The 18,352-nt window shown below is 47.1% G+C and overlaps 8 protein-coding genes across 8 annotated transcripts; 5 read left to right on the top strand and 3 right to left on the bottom strand.

The window, feature by feature from the left end:
- Positions 1 to 209: 209 nt before the first annotated feature.
- On the bottom strand, positions 210 to 1,440 carry ramB (bifunctional protein farnesyltransferase/protein geranylgeranyltransferase; the record flags this gene model as incomplete). Its single annotated transcript, XM_056647801.1, has 3 exons — positions 210 to 864; positions 994 to 1,098; positions 1,214 to 1,440. 3 exons carry the CDS (start codon positions 1,438 to 1,440, stop codon positions 210 to 212), a joined length of 987 nt encoding a protein of 328 aa, XP_056497566.1.
- A 1,103-nt stretch (positions 1,441 to 2,543) lies between these two features.
- N7469_008884 (uncharacterized protein) lies at positions 2,544 to 3,776 on the top strand (the record flags this gene model as incomplete). The annotated part of the gene is made up of 1 exon (XM_056647802.1): positions 2,544 to 3,776. One exon carries the CDS (start codon positions 2,544 to 2,546, stop codon positions 3,774 to 3,776), a length of 1,233 nt encoding a protein of 410 aa, XP_056497567.1.
- A 151-nt stretch (positions 3,777 to 3,927) lies between these two features.
- On the bottom strand, positions 3,928 to 4,529 carry N7469_008885 (MAPEG family protein; the record flags this gene model as incomplete). The annotated part of the gene is made up of 3 exons (XM_056647803.1): positions 3,928 to 4,140; positions 4,228 to 4,351; positions 4,408 to 4,529. The coding sequence occupies 3 exons, from the start codon at positions 4,527 to 4,529 to the stop codon at positions 3,928 to 3,930; spliced, it is 459 nt and encodes a 152-aa protein (XP_056497568.1).
- A 566-nt stretch (positions 4,530 to 5,095) lies between these two features.
- On the top strand, positions 5,096 to 6,332 carry N7469_008886 (nucleoside-diphosphate-sugar epimerase; the record flags this gene model as incomplete). The annotated part of the gene is made up of 4 exons (XM_056647804.1): positions 5,096 to 5,112; positions 5,168 to 5,373; positions 5,457 to 5,771; positions 5,827 to 6,332. The coding sequence occupies 4 exons, from the start codon at positions 5,096 to 5,098 to the stop codon at positions 6,330 to 6,332; spliced, it is 1,044 nt and encodes a 347-aa protein (XP_056497569.1).
- A 718-nt stretch (positions 6,333 to 7,050) lies between these two features.
- Positions 7,051 to 7,911, top strand: N7469_008887 (DUF924 family protein; the record flags this gene model as incomplete). Its single annotated transcript, XM_056647805.1, has 2 exons — positions 7,051 to 7,220; positions 7,311 to 7,911. The coding sequence occupies 2 exons, from the start codon at positions 7,051 to 7,053 to the stop codon at positions 7,909 to 7,911; spliced, it is 771 nt and encodes a 256-aa protein (XP_056497570.1).
- A 480-nt stretch (positions 7,912 to 8,391) lies between these two features.
- N7469_008888 (putative carboxylesterase) lies at positions 8,392 to 10,125 on the top strand (the record flags this gene model as incomplete). The annotated part of the gene is made up of 2 exons (XM_056647806.1): positions 8,392 to 8,746; positions 8,828 to 10,125. The coding sequence occupies 2 exons, from the start codon at positions 8,392 to 8,394 to the stop codon at positions 10,123 to 10,125; spliced, it is 1,653 nt and encodes a 550-aa protein (XP_056497571.1).
- A 708-nt stretch (positions 10,126 to 10,833) lies between these two features.
- On the top strand, positions 10,834 to 11,312 carry N7469_008889 (uncharacterized protein; the record flags this gene model as incomplete). Its single annotated transcript, XM_056647807.1, has 2 exons — positions 10,834 to 10,986; positions 11,067 to 11,312. 2 exons carry the CDS (start codon positions 10,834 to 10,836, stop codon positions 11,310 to 11,312), a joined length of 399 nt encoding a protein of 132 aa, XP_056497572.1.
- A 900-nt stretch (positions 11,313 to 12,212) lies between these two features.
- Positions 12,213 to 15,849, bottom strand: N7469_008890 (pyruvate carboxylase; the record flags this gene model as incomplete). The annotated part of the gene is made up of 2 exons (XM_056647808.1): positions 12,213 to 12,320; positions 12,397 to 15,849. The coding sequence occupies 2 exons, from the start codon at positions 15,847 to 15,849 to the stop codon at positions 12,213 to 12,215; spliced, it is 3,561 nt and encodes a 1,186-aa protein (XP_056497573.1).
- Between the last annotated feature and the right edge of the window lie 2,503 nt (positions 15,850 to 18,352).

An 18,352-nucleotide genomic window follows, 5' to 3' on the forward strand; every position in this document is an offset into this window, starting at 1 on the left:
ATGTCTTCTCCTTCGCCGTCTACTACTCTCATGCCGATGGCCCATCATATTGATTGATTCTTTTTCTCTTTTTTTTTGCCTGTTACTTCAGTGTTTCTTGCATACCAGCCAACACATCGCTTAGAAAAAAAGATCTTAATGAATTCTTGAAATACTTCAACCCAGATTCAAACATCATAAAAAATATTCTCCGTGAATCACCTATTACACTAAACAACAACCTGCTGAATCCGATAATCCCAATAATTCTTCCGAATAGGATCATACCTCTCCTTCAACAAAGTCAACATCTCAACCGCCTTCTCTGCGCTCCCCTCCTTCAATGCATACACATCCGCCAACAATTCAACAGCATGGCTACTTCTAACCTCACCCTCAACAACAAACTTCCTCGCAAATTCTTCCCAATCCTGAACCCCCCTCCCAGCAGCACGCAAGACACCCCGAGCATACCACCAAGGTGATCGATTCTCCGGCGCCCGCAGAATCTGCTCCTTAGCATACTGCAACTCGGCATCAACAAGGTCCTCGTCCACAACAGCACACACTCCCTTCTGATGAGGCGATACCCCATCAAAGCCCGAATTCTCCATCCCAGCCCTCTCAGAACGTGGGCCAAAACGAAGCATGTATCGATGATTCCAGGCTGAATTGTTACGAACATCGGCTTTGATCAGAGACTCCACGTCCTCAATTTCTCGGGGTAAATCCCATAAATTGAAGCGGCGGACTAACCAGTGACGGTATGTCCAAACGTGATAATTCTTGGAATCTTGAGCGAACATCTCCATTAGGAAATCTAGTTCTTTTTCTGGGATGTTGGGGAAATGAGTCTGTGATTCTAATAGGACTTGACGATGATGCCTGATGTAAAATGTAAGCTTAACCTGTTCTCCCCTACCCGCTCTCATTTCCAAACTACACGAGGGAATGAGGATCGAAGATCGAAGATCCCCTGATTCAGGACCAGATTTATGAAACTGCTTTACGTACCAGATTTGATAATTCTTGAGATATTTCAGCGAAACTCCATTCAACCACGCCAATTCATCCAAAAGGTCCTTATTCAATGCAAAAAGGATCTTGGCACGGTAGATCCTATCCGGTATAAGCTTTCCTCTTTTCCCGGAATGTAACACGAATACCATCCCGCTCACTCCTCATCGAGAGAGATGAGGCTGGTGGGTATGTGTGTGTGTGGGTGCGTACTTACCAAACGGTATAATGCGCGGGATTCATGGAAATAACATGCTCGGTTAATTTCAATGCCCGTTCGGACATCTCATTCGCGGCCATCACGGCACGAAGGTAAGAGGTAGCTTCGAGGTACTCGGATGGATAAGCAATAGTTGCCAATGGCATAGTGTTTTCCGAGCCATCGTCTAGTTGGATGGGAGTTATTGAGGCCCATGCTGGGTCATTTGCATATTTCCCTTCCATAGTTCGGGAATTTGTGCTTTCTCGGACTGGTGCTGGATTACCACGGTATTCCACGTGTGAGAATATGGATTGATGAGAATCCTGTTGTTGAGGTACTGCTGCAATAGATGATGTCTGGGGCTATTCACAATTGATGGGATGAGGTGTGGAAGTATTTCATCGGGCGAGAAGGTTGTGAGGTGGTGGGGCGCCAAGGCGGACAAAGAATCAATTTGCATTTGGAGACATTCGACTTCTTTCGTCTCGAGGATTGTCAGTAATATTGTTCTTTTTTTGTTTCTTGTTTGTTTGTTTGAATGTCTTAACTCAAGTGAGAGCTACTCATACATAGTCTTCTTACTCTGCATAAATTATTATATGGGTAGTGCCTGTTTGGCATTTGGTCTGGTTGTAGGAATATCTTTGGAGTATCAAATATCCAGTTGATTTCTTCTCCAAGTACCATCCCATCCACTCTAGAATCAAAGCAAAGTTTACTGGGATATTCTACGTGCGTCCAGTATACTAATATCTGCAGCTCTAGCTTGTAAACATTGAGTAACCATAGTAGAAATGTACTTTTAGCTCGGAAACTCATCAAGCATGATGAATGCGCTAAGTAGTGTATACTCTCCATTTGCATATTCTATTTGGTGAATTATGATTCAAATTCGGCAACAGGTTTCATTTCCATACTCTCGTTGCGATTAATTTTGGATAAGTTCCTGTTTTAGAGAGAAAAAAAGGAGGGGGGAGGGTTCAATGCTATAAATTGTACTTTTATATAAACCCCTCGTCGATTGGATGACTTGGACTTCTCAAGAGTCAAATATTCTAACATCTTCACCTTTCAAAGTCTTGTCCCTACCTTTGTCCGTGATGGAGAATACTAAACAGTCACCACCTTGGTGCTTGAAGTTTGCATAGTCTTAATGTCCGAGTACAAATTATACTGAGTTGAGTTAACCACGTCACGAATTTGAATACGAGCGCCAAGCACCAACAAGTCATCGAGCCTCCTGTCATTCAACCATTTCAAACTACTCTTACTAACGAGGATTACCAGCTATTCAATTTAACCCTTTCGAATATTTCGTCCCAATCAACTTCTCTAATTTTATTTCATGGCCAGGAAACCTGCCACACAGGCTTTGAGGCCGCCCACGTTGGACGAGGATGCTGCAGAGCGCAAGCGCGTGCTCAATGTCATGGCGCAAAGGAGATATCGTACGCACAGTGCTCTCCCTATCCCTGCCTACTCAAGGATAAACCTTACCAATTCAATAGGGAAAAGGAAGAAAGAGCGCATACAAGCACTTGAATCTCGAGCAAAGGACTCTGCCATCACATCGCCACTTCAAGGGCCAGAAATTGGAGGTGATAGAATGAACTCCACGCCAGCCACGACAACCTTCGAACTTCAGGATAAGCTTCCAAACACAGAATTCTTATCAAATCTATCCACGGCACCTCACCGGACTGAAAACCAAAATGATCTCTTCAATCAGTCAATATTTGACCCATCTATTTTCTCAAACACAGACTTGCCACAATGTCAAGCTGATCAGGACGATTCTGATACGTGGGAATTTCTTAAGCTACCTGAAAACGACTCTATCTGGCCTTATTTAGACGCATCTTTATTCGATACCGGAACAAACCCAATACAGGATTCGACCGAACTCAACAAGCAACTCTCACATGATGGCTGTGACATCTCCGAAGAGCTTCAAGCTTATGATACTACGTTTTTCACATTTCCAGATGACAAGACTCTCCAAGTCCCATCACTCACCCTTCTCAATGCCGCCATGAGAGTTGCACAACAACTTCAAGTTTCCGATATCATATGGGATATCACAGCAGTAAGCCCATTCTACCAAGGATCATCACCGAATACGTCCAGCACGTCTGTCTCGCCCCCATCCTTGGAATCAGGTCTCTCAACAACAGAGCAGTCCCCTGCGAGCTCTCATTTCTATATAGATCTTTCTGAGCTCCCCTCCCATCTAAAGCCAACACGAAGTCAGCGTTTGATCCCCCACCATCCACTCCTAGACCTGTTGCCTTGGCCTAGTACTCGCGACAAGTTGATACAAGTCTTTCACCTTCCTGTCCACATGCGACCGGGAAATGCACAGGATCCGATGGGCTTAGTACGTTTTGTTTATGATATGGAAGATGACAGCGGAGAAGGCGTCACGATTGCGGGGCAAAATCCATTCGAGCCAGGGACGTGGGAGATAGGCCAACTCGTCTTTGAAAGATGGTGGTGGGCATTTGATACGGGTGTTGTTGAGGACAGTAATCGTTCTCGGAGGAGACGAGGGAAGGAAATATTAACATTAAAGAACTAAGCCGTAGTTTCTATAGGACACAATAACAGAAATTAATTAGACAAGTCCTTGTCCTATACTATTTCGTGGACATGCTACTTGCTTCAGGTGATACCAGTGCAAGTATCACCAAGGCAGTAGACTAGTACTTCTAAAAGCACATCCGAGTCTATCAAAGATCACCTTCATTGATAGCATTTCCCGCACGCACAAGAACCCAGATCGGAATGGAAATACTCCAAGCCCAGATCCCAGTCCGTAAATAACTTCCCAGTTCCGATTTGACTCCCATATACACAGCCGTATATAGTACCCGAGCAGCAAGGTAGTCAATTGCCATATAGTTGAGATCTTTGGACGGCAGCTTTGCTAGATTTCCAGCCAGCTGATATAAATTAGCAGACAACCCTTTTAAGTATAAGTCTACCTAGACTTTTAGGTAAATATTGAATGGGCGATATGTATAGCTTACCATTGCAGCGGCAAACATCGGAATACCTTCCAGGGCATTGAGATGGGCTCCTCTAGCTCTAGCAAGTTTGTCCCAAACCTGGCTGCTGATTTTTCCTTTTAGATTGGTTAGGTTTTCACGCGGTCTGGTAAGATGAGACTGTTAGTCATGTTTGCAAGTTGGAGCAATTTCGTGACCTACAGGATATTGCTTGATTGGCCATTTGCGTTGGCCATCATCTTGATGAGATAGTAGCCATGGGGAGCAATACCGAGTCCGTACGCCGCGATGATAGAGTGGATCGAGTAGTTATTGTTCGACATGATGAAAACAAAGTTGAAACTTGTCGGTGTTTCTGTTCTTCCTCAATTGTATTTGCGTTTGGGCACTTGTTATCTAGTATGGGAATCCGCTTGTTATAGTAAAGTTGCATAACGTTAGGGCCTGGGTCAGTAGTGTACATAACGCGTTGGTTTACTTTTTCTTGTGTAAGTGTCAGATACACGAAGCCTCTTTCTCCTAAAGGATAACAGTTAGTTCCGTTAAATAGTAACTAGTTCATTTGATTCCCTTGATTTAACCCATTTCGATCTTAGTGGTAGTAAGCCGTCGGCTGAGGGCATAACGTTATGCTCCTGACCGTCATCCCATCACGATGTACAGAAACATTACTACGCTATGAATTCAAATCGATTTTACCCCCCACTTCATCGATTTATCTCCAAGAAATACCAAACGATAAGTAAATAAATACAAAACAACAAATTGATGCTTGCTTTATATATCCCCTGACGTCATTGTATGCTGACAAATTAGATTGAAGTAGTTTAACTAGCTGTTGACCACGTCCAACTCGCTTTATCTTGACAATTTCATAAGAGCAATCAACATGAAAACTGTATTTATGTAGGGGACTCAAGGCTCCTGTTTTCTATGAATCAGAATTGCTGACGATACACAGCACTGGTGCCAGTGGCTATATTGGCGGGGATATCTTGGCCGAACTCATCTCCAAATACCCCGCGCACAACTATCGATTGCTCGTACGAAGCGAGAAAAGCGGGCATAAAATCAAAGAAGCATATCCCCAAGTTACTGTGATACAAAGTGATCTCGATGATAGCGAGCTTCTCACGAAAGAAAGTGCCGCAGCAGATATCATCATCCGTAAGGAGCCCGTCCTATGAATTGTGTCACATACGACGATCGAATTACATTGTGTGGTATAGACTGACTGAGTCTGTTTCTAGATACTGCCGATGCGGCAGACCATCTATCTGCAGCCCAGGCAATTGCCAAAGGAGCCATCCAAGGACATACCCCAGATAGACCAGTATATTGGTTGCACACGAGTGGGGCTGGACTTTTATCCTTCCATGACACAGAGAACAAAATATATGGAGAGAGAAGTGAGATCATATACGATGATCTAAAAGATATTAAGAAGATTCTTTCTTTCCCGGATCATGCCTTCCATAAGCAAGTTGACAATACAGTCTTCGAAGCTGGCAGTACTTCTCCAGCTATTTTAAAGACCGCGGTCATTGCTCCGACTACTGTGTATGGTATGTTAAATTTTATGAATCTACAACAGAGGAAAGACTGGCTAATTCCTTCAAGGCAAAGGAAAAGGACCCTGTTACCAACGAAGCAGACAAGTATACGAGATGTCAAAATTCATTCTCGAACATGCGCGAATCCCAGTCATCGGTAAAGGACAAGCAATCGGGTCCAACATCCATGTTCAAAGCGTCACATCTCTATTCATGCTCCTCTTTGAAATCGCCATACAAGAGAAACCCGAAGACAATTCAATCTGGGGCTCCGAAGCGTACTACCTCGTTGAAGAAGGCGAGCATTGTTGGGGTGACGTGGCTCACTCAATTGGTAGAATTGCCGTTGACAAGAAATTCCTGGACTCTGAACCTAAGGTAATTGCCCTCGAAATGGATTCTGCTCAGGAGCTGGCTGGTTTTGAGGCTACCAGTTGGGCATATAATATGCGGTGTCGGGCAAGTCGGGCTCGCTCGCTTGGCTGGCAACCTGTTGGTATATCTTTGGAGGAGGAGCTTCCAGGTATTGTGGAAGAAGAGTATAAGCGATTGCATGGAGTCTCTAGTGGGTAATGGCGTTGCTATTTATTCGTCGGCTGCATTTAAGACTCGGGAGTCGACAAGAACTATGAATATTATTGCATAGTACAGTTTCAAACAAAGCGAAAGAAACCATCACGGTTTCATGATTCTGGTTATACCTATACCTATAGGTATTAGGTATTTTATTAAAATATACAGTAGTACTAACAGAACTATTGTATACCTTTGCATGTATAGAATACTACTGTATATATGCTACACTAGATAGTGTAGTACGCTCCTGAATTAGAGTTAAACCACATCATAAGCCTGAACCTATCCATCCAAGCTTAAAACAATTGCGCAATCTCCAAGATGTATTCACTATCATCAAATATAATCTTCTCCAGACATAATCCGAGCACTATGTGCGTCTCCATCGTGGCTTGGCATCACGTGGAATTCCACGAGGAGAAGCGCGTCGACAACTTCAAAAGTTACTTCAATCAACAATGACCCCTCTAATACGTTCCAGCAGGGTAAATGACTCCTCCATAACCAATTATCAGTCACATATCGGGAAATACTAACGAGCCTACAGTTTCCCGTAAGAAAAGTCTGCTCACAAAGCCTCCCGCGCAGACCCGCAGCGCTACAGCAGATATCACTATCTTGCGTACGTTCTGGAACTGCGGCATTTAGACAGAACCGGCAATACGCACCTCTATTAAGATTCAGTCTGCGCCAATTCCATTCAACGTCGCCTTTTATGGAGAACAAAATCCCGGAATTGAAGCAGAAACTCACGCCTGCACTCCTACAAGAAGTTCGTGACTTCTGGTTCGCTCATTGTAGCGATGTGAATTCCTTGATTCTGCCCGGTCAATCGGAAATGATGAAGTGGTTCAAGAAAGATGTCGAATTTGACAAAGCCTGCGTGTGAGTATAACTTTTTTTTTCCCACCCTTTTCTTTCCCTCGTATATTCCACCACAACCAGAATCCATAAGCTAAATATCCACCTTCCTAGTACACAATTCCAACCAGCCCTGGAAGCAATCCTCGCCTCTGGTGCATCAGCATCCGATATTCTCAACTCAGTCGATCAAAACAATCCCCTAGCATGGGTCAGTCTGATAATTCTACTGGACCAAGTACCAAGAAATTGCTACCGCGGCAATGACTCCAAACTAGTCTTTACACGATTTGACCCACTCGCGCAAGAAATCACACTACGCGCTATCCAAAACAATGTGCCGAGTCAATCATCTCAGATCCGATATCGTCTGGCATATCGATTCTGGTTCCATCTTCCTTTAATGCATTCGGAGACTCTTGCTATTCATGAGCAGGCTGTTAAACTGCACGAGGACACGGCGAGAGATATGGAGGATCTTCTTGCGCGCGACGTGAATACCCTAAATGCAGATGAGAAGGTTTGCTTTGATTTTCTATCGGCTCAGAGGGATGCCCTTCAGGCGTACTTGGTTAATGGGCTAGACTTTGAGAAGAGGCATAAGGTCATCATTGAGCGCTTCGGTCGGTATCCCCATCGAAATCAGGCAATTGGACGGGAGTCGACAAGAGAGGAGATTGATTACTTAGAGAATGGTGGAGAGACATTTGGTTAGAAGTTCGCAGTTATCGACATAGATGATAGATCTACAATGTATGATATTATGTATAATTATCGGTCCTGTTCGGCTTCAAAAGTAGCTCCGAATCCCCGCAAACCGAGGTCACCTGATTTCCTCCAACTGGAATCTCCCCAATTGCCGATCTGCTCGTCTCCATCGCCAATGAGATTGTCTGGTCTTCTCTTTCCAATGCGCCCGGGTCTCTTTTATCTCGGCTACAACATCATCACCCGAGGAAATTCACCGAGAAACGGTACAGCGGAATGATGTCCGACACAACATTGATAAGAAGTGTCACACCCATGATGCCAAAGGAGATAACGCCATAAAGTGGAACCTGGACACCAACCACCCCCGACTCCAACTCCAATACAGTACTCCAACAAAAAGACTTGGCTGCACTCCTTTCGCAGGTCTTTCTTTCTTACAACACTTCAACAGGAATTGACAATTGTTCTGTAGTGTAGCTACAGCATGGAAACAAATACTCGTCCAATTCAGAAATCCCTCGGTGCCCACGGCTCCATTCAGGGTCTTACTATCAGTGCGCAATCGCGGGATTTATGTCACTACTTCGGAGGTATCCGTTATGCACTTCCTCCAGTTCAGCGATGGCGACGAGCTCGTCCACTTCCTCCTTCATTCAGTTACGGAACTCCACAAGCACCGGGTCAATGTGATAAAGGTGCCGGTGTATGTCCACAACCAGGATTCCTCGACTTAGCGCCAGAGAATCCAGATGTCTGGGACGAGGATTGTTTCCAAACGAATGTCTGGGTTCCAACAGGTCAACCGCCGAAAGGCGGATGGCCTGTTTTTGTATTCATCCGTAGGTCATTCCCTCATCTACCGCGTTGATATCACTGTCACCTCTATGCATTGCTAAACATTCGGACTTGAACTGGTTTAGATGGTGGTTGGCTTCAATTCGGCTCGCCAAATGGCTTCAATGCCGGGGCTCTTCTAGGAGAAACAGATTTCAAAGCTGTTGTCGTGATGCCAGCCTATCGCGTCAATCTCTTCGGTTTCTTATACTCCTCTGAACTAGCACAAGATGCAGCAGCGGTCGGTGAAACGGTCGGTAATCACGGCTTTTGGGATCAACGACTTGCACTCGAATGGACGAAGGAATATATTCATCTCTTCGGTGGAAACCCTGATAAAATTACTATCTCTGGATACTCTGCAGGAGCAAATTCGGTCTTTCATCAACTTGCTTATGATCTCCGTCAACCGGATGATCAGATCATTGTTCGCCAGGCGATTATGTTCTCCAATTCACCTGCTGTCCAGCCTAAAAGCCCGGTAGAAACTCAAGTCCAATTCAATCAACTCTTAGCAGCGCTCTCCATTCCGCAAACTCTCAGCGGGCCTGAAAAACTCGCCCGTTTGCGTTCGTTGCCCCCGAAGACCCTCCTAGACGCAGCGAAGACTATTGAAGTTCACCAGTTCCGTCCAACAACTGATGGCGGCTTTGTAATTCCTTCTCTTTTCTCGTCGTTGGATAGCGGGGAATTTGCGGCTAAGCTGGTTTCTCGAAATATCCGTCTTCTGTTGGGTGAATGTCGTGACGAGTCACACCTTTATGCTACTTGGTTCCCTCCCAAGGGTAATACACTTTCTGCACTCCGGACCCGGTTGATCGCCGATTACCCCGAACACATCGTTGATACAGTCCTTCCATTACATTACCCGACAGGTCAACTTCCTCCCGGATGCAAAGATTGGACGAAAGACGCCTGGGGTCAGATCTATGCGGATATGCAGGTTTATCAGATGCAGCGGGGTCTCATTCATGCCCTTACCTCCAACAAAGCCGGCGTCAGTGCTGAACATCTACTCTACCGATATCGAATCGAGTTCCGGGCCTCGTGTATGGATGCTAAAATGCCTGCTGAATGGGGTGTTACGCATTCATCGGATTATCCGCTTTGGTTCTGGGGTAATGGGGATAGTCTCACGGAATCGGAGAAAAAAGTCACCCACGAAGCGTTTATTGGGCCATTGGCGCGCTTTGTGCAGAATACTCGAGACGATGGGTTTGGGTGGGAGACTAGTGGGTTTGGAGTACGTACGATGAAGGCAGATGGTACGGTGGAAATCACTAAGGATCGACTTTGGGATGAAGGTGTTCGTGTGTGGAAGGCTGTGAGAGCAGCTGATTTAACGCGAGAGAAGTTGCAATTGTCGCCGACTTCGAAGTTGTAAAATGAGGCAGTGGAGTGGAGTGGAGTGGAGGATCCATATCATGTACCGATACTTCCAGTACCGTATAAATAGAATGGCCGTTCTAAGTACCTGTACATATCAGCCATAGCTTTCCCCGCATTCTTCTTTACGTCAGGCGATCTTCACGATTGACGGCCAATAATGAAGTGAATATTATTGCAATAACGAATTACTGGGGAATTACTGGAGTAAAATGGAGTAAGCTGGGAGAACTAACTGTATCTAATTAATTAATTCATGCAGTTTCATCAAAACTAGATTACTAACTACTACCAATAAGAAGTTGAAGCTGAAGTAACCAACCATACAAAAGTCCAATCCATCAAATCCAACCACGAGACCTCGCCGTATAAAGAATCCCCTCTTCTCTTCTCCTCTTTCACTCTCCCCCTTCCATCATTACAATAACTACATATACCCTCTTTCATTCTCAAAGGACATAAGACTATCAACTCTACTGTTGTATATCACCGGTATGTATCCCATTCATTCCATTTATTCCATTCCATCAAATAATTAATCCCCCGGCCATGACGTCGTCGACTCACCTATGTAATCATCCACCATCATCATCCAATCCAATCCAATCCCATTCCATCATCTTTTCACTTCTTCCCTCCTCTAATCTTCTCATCTTCCCATCTTCTCATCACTAACACCCCCCAGAAAAAGATCCTCAATATCAAAATGACAGACGACACCCGTCGCCACTGGCACGGTACCTCCGGAGACCGCCACGAACACCTCAATGCTTGGGTCGCAGGTGGTGCAAAGGGTCCAGCCGGTCGTGCTCCGTGGGCGTTGACGCCAGAGATGATGAAAAATTTAAATAACAGACGGGTACATTCCCCCACTGTCCTAACACTCTACACTAGTGTACTATGTATAACACCACTTTGGTACTAACTGACTACATCAAGGACTCCTCTGGCTCAGCCTCTTCCAGCAACGCAGGCGCAGAAACAAATACTTCAAACAGTCCACCAACAGTCAGTGAACGTCGTCGCTCAAGTGCGTCTGGTGCAGGCCTCTTTTCCAATCTCCAGTCGCAGAAGAGAGATTCTGGTGGATCCGATATGGCGGGGAGAAGGGCTAGTTGGAATGAACAGGCTGCTAAGGGGGGAGTTTTCTCGAAACTTTGGGATGGGTATACGAAGGGTAATTGATTTTTGAACAATTGGATTCAAATTTGTATTTGATTACTGGTTTGGTTTGGAAGGGGGTTGAGTTTAGTTTTTGGGGGATGAGAAATTGTTCAGGGTTATTTCTAAGGGTTTCTTTTATATACGAATTTGATTTACTTTGTGTGTTATTTGTTTAATGGTATTAGTATTGGATGATTTGTAATTTATCTGTATTTTATATGTTATTGATCCTTGTCTAGTTTATTATGGTTGTAGGGCTACTTGTCACAGAAATAGCTAGTATTAGAGCAACTTCTGCTTCTTATATTGCCTGCATATTAGTGCTTAGTGCAGGAATTAGATTATAGCTTAGACTGATTGACCTAACTACAAGCAGTAAGACGACGAGATAGTGGTACTACTTTTGATAGACCGCGGACAGCATACCTATGCTGGGTATTCATATGGATTGGTGAACTTAGGTTGGAATTTGAGTAGACTATAGTACTCCTTTAGTACTACAGTAGGTACTGTAGTTAATATCACATATTCTACGCGGTCTATCAAAGACAGTACCACTATATCGTAGTCTTGTGCACACTGGAACCAAGCAGCGTTCATTCATCCAGATACTTCAAACTACCGCATCATGCAATTATTATTGGAGAATTGGTTTTAATACCGAGTACTTCGTACTGTATAATTCATTCAAATCAATAAATCGTAAGCTAAGCTAGAACCAAATCCAAACCAAACCCCAAAACAGGAGCTAAAAACTAAAAAAAAAAAAAGCCCAGCCGACTCAACCAAAAGCAAGTCAGGCAAAAAAAGCCATAATATCATAATCGTGCGAAAAATAGAGGAGTCCTTTAGACACGTCTTATACACAACACGCAAATCCAAATTTCAAGAAAGAAAGAAAAAATTCCTTTTTATGATCGTTTACGCCTTGCTGATCTTGCAAACCAGGTCTTGGCTATCGACGGAGTCTCCCTCCTTAACTTGGAGGCCGGAGACCTTTCCACTGTGAGGGGCGGAGATGACCATTTCCTAGAAAAATTAGCATACATTCATTCAAAATCAGAATAGGAGAGATAGAAGGGGATAAGGGGGGGGATGGACTCACCATCTTCATGGCGCTCAGCACCGCAATAGGATCACCCTTCTTAACATCGTGGCCGTCGTGAACACGGATCTCAACAACAACACCGCTCATAGGAGCACCGACTTGGCTGCTATCAGCAGCATCGGCCTTAGGACGAGCAATGTTATCGACGGAAGCCTTCTGGTCGTCAACGCTAACCTGGCGGACTTCACCATTCACCTCATAGAAGACCTCACGCTGACCAGTCTGTTCGGAAAGAGGACCGATAGCAAGAAGCTTCAGAATAAGAACCTTACCCTTCTCCAACTCGACGTGGAATTCCTCGCCGATCTCAGGACGAGCCAGGAAGAAGCGGGTAGGCAGTACGGAAAGATCACCGAACTTAGACACGAATTTGCGGTAGTCCTCGAACACCTTGGGGTACATGGCGTAACTGGCGACGTCGCACTCGGTGGCAGCACCGAATTTCTCGCGGATCTCGCTCTTGATCTTGGCAAGGTCCAGAGGTTCCAGGTAGAGACCAGGACGCTTATCCAGCTTGCGGCGGTTACGAAGGGCGTTGGAGCGGAGGGGTTCGGGGAATCCACCGAAGGGTTGACCCATCAGTCCTTCCAGGAACTCCAGGACGGAACCGGGGAAGTCCAGCTCGGCAGCCCGGGCAACGACGTCCTCGGAGCTGAGCTTGTTGGAGACCATGAATTGAGCCAGGTCACCGACAACCTTGGAGGTAGGAGTGACCTTGACGATATCGCCGAGCAGGTCATTAGCAGCCTCGTAGGCCTTCTTGGTCTCGGCCCACTGTTGACCCAGACCCAGTTGACTGGCCTGGAAGATCAAGTTGGTCAGTTGACCACCGGGGATCTCGTGCTCGTAGACCTCGGGGTCGGGGCCAGTCAGACCAGCCTCGAAGGGAGAGTAGAGCAGACGGAGCTGAGCCCAGTAGGTGTCCAGAGCGCGGACCTGAGCAAGGTCCAGGTTGGGGTCCTGCTCAGTGCCAGCCAGAGACGCCAGGATGGCACCAATGCTGGGCTGAGAGGTCATACCGGAGAGACTGTCGGTGGCAGCATCAACGGCGTCGGCACCAGCTTGGGCGCAAGCAATCATGGAAGCGACACCAGTACCGGCGGAGTCGTGGGTGTGGACGTGGATAGGGAGGTCAGGGTAACGCTCACGGAGGGCACCAATGAGCAGACGAGCAGCCTGGGGCTTCAAGACACCAGCCATATCCTTGATACCAAGGACGTGAGTGCCCATCTTGACAATACGCTCGGCAAGAGCAAGGTAGTACTCCAGGTTGTACTTCTTAGTGGGGTTCAGCATGTCACCACTGTAGCAGATGGTGGCCTCAACGACACCACCAGCCTCCTGAACAGCCTTGATACCGACCTCGAGCTGGTCAACATCGTTGAGAGCGTCGAAGACACGGAAGATATCAACACCGTACTTCTTGGCCTGCTTACAGAAGTGGTAGATGGCGTTATCGGGAAGAGAGGAGTAGGCGACACCGTTGGCACCACGCAGCAGCATCTGGAAGGGGATGTTGGGAACAGCCTTGCGGAGCTTGCGCAGACGGTCCCAGGGGTCCTCGTAGAGGAAACGCATGGCAACGTCGAAAGTGGCACCACCCCAGCACTCCAGGGAGTAGGCGTTGTGCAGAGCGTGGCTGGTCTCATGGGCGATGTTGAGCATGTCAATGGTACGCACACGAGTGGCGAGCAGAGACTGGTGGGCATCACGCCAGGTGGTGTCCATGATCAAGCAGCCCTTGTTAGCACGCACAGCCTTGGCGAAGGCCGCAGGGCCCTGGGAGTCCAGGATCTGCTTCCAGCCCTGTTGGCAGGGAACAGAGACGTCGATGGGCTTGCCAGCAGCGTCCTTGAGGATGGGCTTGATGATCTCGCCCTTGAACTTGGGCTCACCAATTTGGCCCTTGATGCTGCTGCCGTTGACAGCAACGTCACCCAGGTAAGCGAGTAGCTTCTGGGCACGGTTCTGAGAGCCAACCAGGGCGAACAGCTCAGGGGTATCATCAATGAAAGTGGTCCAGCAGGTTCCGTCGATGAAGGTGTTGTGGCTCAGCAGAGAAGCAAGGAAAGGAATGTTGGTCTTGACACCACGGATACGGAACTCAACCAGAGCACGCAGCATCTTACGGCGGACAATCTCATAAGTCGAACCACGGCAAGTACACTTGACCAGCATGGAGTCGTAGTGAGGGGTAATGATGGCACCGGCGAAACCGTTACCACCATCCAGACGAACACCGTTACCACCAGCGGAACGGTAGACCTCGATCTTACCGGTGTCAGGGGAGAATCCCTTGGAGGGGTCCTCAGTGGTGATACGGCATTGAATAGCAAAACCGCGAGTAGAGATGCGGTCCTGGGTCAGACCCAGCTGCTCAAGAGTGGCACCAGCGGCGATCTGGATCTGAGCCGCAACAATATCGATACCAGTGATCTCCTCAGTGATGGTGTGCTCGACCTGAATACGAGGGTTGATCTCAATGAAGTAGTAGCGGTTCTGCTGATCGACCAGGAACTCGGCGGTACCAGCGTTGCGGTACTTGACGGACTTGGCCAGCTTGACGGCATCAGCCAGGATCTTGTCACGAACATCGACAGGGAGATCCTTGGCGGGCGCAATCTCGACGACTTTCTGGTGACGACGCTGGACGGAGCAGTCACGCTCGAACAGGTGAACGACATTACCCTGGTTGTCACCCAGGAGTTGGACCTCAATGTGCTTGGGCTTGTCTAGGAAACGCTCGACGAAGACGGTGCCGTTACCAAAGGCAGATCGGGCCTCGGAGGTAGCACGCTCGAAGGAGTCACGCAGGGAAGCCTGGTCGCGAACGACACGCATACCACGACCACCACCACCGAAGGCAGCCTTGATAATGATGGGGAAACCATAGGTATCAGTGAAGGACTTGACCTCCTCGTAGCGCTCGACAGGGCCCTCGGTACCAGGGACAACGGGAACCTGGCACTTGATGGCGAGTCGACGGGCGGAAACCTTGTCACCGAGGGCTTCAATGGTATCCGGGGTAGGACCAACGAAGACGATGCCGGCCTTCTCGACGTTACGAGCAAAGACGGCATTCTCTGAGAGGAAACCGTAACCGGGGTGGATCAGGTGGACACCGTGCTCCTGGGCGATCTTGATGATCTCATCACCGGCGAGATAAGCGCCGACGGGAGTATATTGACCGCGCTTACCGATCATGTAAGCCTCATCGGCCTTTTGACGGTGCATACCCAGACGATCTTCGTGGGAGAAGACGGCTACTGTCTGTAGAGACAACTCGTGGGCTGTACGGAAGATACGGATGGGGATTTCACCACGGTTGGCGACCAAGATCTTCTGAAAGTGCATGATGGTGGAATTGGCCCGGAGACGTCGGTGAACGGAGTCCTGGTGGTGCTCCAGGTGATCCTCGACGATCTCGATGGCATCTTCGTTGGAGGCCATTTTGTGTGAAGGGTGGTGGAGGGGTAGGGGGGTCCAGTAGAGGGTAGAGAGGGGTAATTTACAACTATGCTGTTAGCTGGGTATGCCAATGGGTATGGTAATAAGTCTGGATACTCCATGCCAACCATTTCCCCCCATTCTCTCATCGATCGCAATGAGATTATGAGAGCAATGGCAATGGAAATGCAATGGATTGATCCAAGTGTAATGGGTGACTCACTGAAGCTGGGTATAAGCTCCGGATCAAATCCAGGCCGATTTCGGCAAGCAACTGGACTGGCACTGAAGCAGTCAGCGGGTGGAAGTAGAGGAGGGGGTAGTGTAGTGTCGAGTAGAGGGGAGTAATTGAGGAGAAGAGAATAGAAGAGAGGAGGAGGGAGAATAAAAGGGAGGAACTGAAATCAAATAAAATAAAGAAGGGCGAGGGAATGAGGGGAGATAAAGTCACGGGCTGAAGTGATCTGCGAGTCCGGGGATGAGGTAAGATGAACAGTCACTCTCCCTCCCACTCTCTCCCAGTTACTTGGACTCTGCTGTTCCAATAATTTGACTTACCTCCACAGTTCACCGGCACACCGATGTCTTCCAAGAGGTGATCTTCGGTCAAGCCTCCGTTTTATAATTGTCCAATTTACGGAGAATGTCTTCGTGTATTGTATTTCTTTTTTCTAATTCTATGACTCTATTTATCTTTCCCCATTTATTTTGCTGTCCAATGCAGAGTACCCGATGATCTCATAGATCCTCGCCGATTCTCTCCTGTAATCGGGTGGATTAGGTACCCAGGCTGGCAATTCTCTACCTCGGCTCGGGCCTCATACTCACATCCATACTCTACTCTACACACATCCATCCATACTCTACACTACATTACACTACACACTCAACTAGAATGCGCGGATATCAACGGGAAACTGTCAATCCCATGGGGCATTCCGGGCCAGACTCGGAGAACTCTCGTTCCACTACCACCAATCATATCTAGTGAATTCCCACGATTTACCTCTTGAAACGTCTTCACCTCGGGGAAAGTCTCTCCGTGTTCTCTCTTTCTCTTGCGGAGTACTCTCCCTCTACTCCGTACAATACCTATGAATTTTAGTTACTCATACCTTTTCTTCCTAACCTCGCCTACCCCTTCCACCTTCTCCCCCTTCCATCTTCTTCTGGATCTTCTTGCCCCGTCGAGAACTACGGTCCCGCTCCCGGTCATGCGTGATCATCCCTAGAGGAAAGGATCTCCTCCGAGGACACTTTATGTACTCGGTCCAGACAAATACTATCTAGTAACACTACCCTAGGGTACTCCTTGAGTTAGTTGCCATGTACTCCGTACTCCATTGATCGGCTATATCCAGACAATACATACATAGTACCGTACATGGGAATCTTCGGTCACTCGGTGTATCCCCCGACGAGGACCTTGGCTACATACCTTGCTTCTCGCTTCTTGCTTCTTGCTTCTAGATTTCCGAGTTCCTCGTGATCGCCTGGATAGTTTGACAGGTACGGCTTGGCCAAGTAATGGTACAATTCAGAGAATTTTCGACCAGCCTCAAGGAATCCACTATTTCCAATTTCCAAGTGCGTAGGCTTGGCTTTTTCTCGTCATGTGCCCTCCCACCTCCCACCTCCCTTTGAGGTTCACCGGGAGGCTATCCGGGATGAATTTGACACACTCTCCTCATTTTATATCAATTCTTATCAACGTCATCCCATGTGAATTCACTCCATTCTGTCTAACTCCACTCGACATAGTCAATTCACCTACTTGTCGATAACTATCTACATATCACTATCACTGTATAATACATAGTATATAATAATCCCCACATCCCACATCTCACCTTCAACAATCTCTACTCCGTACAGTAGTATGTATTCCTACGCTCCTCCGCCCACCCACTTCTCCACGGGGTAAACCATTCCCCGGAAAGCAAACTGAATTGATCCTTCGGAAAACACTCGGCACGAACTACTCAATATCGCCAATACTAAGATTGTATAGTCGTATACCGAAATGTAATTATCTATTCGAATAACATACTGTATGTGGAAGATAAGAAGTCCCCGGAAAGGCAAATCCCCTCCGTCGGGTAATTTCAATATTCCCGCCGGGCGATCCTACTCTCATCAATCAACTACAGTACACCAACTAACTGATTGGCACCAAGGTATATCTATGGAGTCCTGTATGTACCTAAATAAAAACCATTGACCACTACCTACGCACTATAAATGCTCAGTATTGGCAACTACCGGCAATACTAGACTAACAGTGATGATCTCACCAATGAAACACCAGCGATTACCCTCGCCCAGAACAAACTCCTCATTCCTGCTATCTAGCTACAGATACTACAGTATGTACAGTCCACATGTACTATTACTGGAGTACAGTGGCACTTGTATCAGTGATCTGCATATCTGCAGAATCCATTCATCCGCCACTAAAGTGGACTCCTTGCTCCACGGGCTATTAGCAGATCAAGATAGCTGTAAA

This window comes from Penicillium citrinum (assembly GCF_028827155.1).
Source record: "Penicillium citrinum strain IBT 23319 chromosome Unknown utg000008l:1.0-2707905.0:1.0-2709502.0, whole genome shotgun sequence".
Classification (NCBI taxonomy): Eukaryota; Fungi; Ascomycota; class Eurotiomycetes; order Eurotiales; family Aspergillaceae; genus Penicillium; species Penicillium citrinum.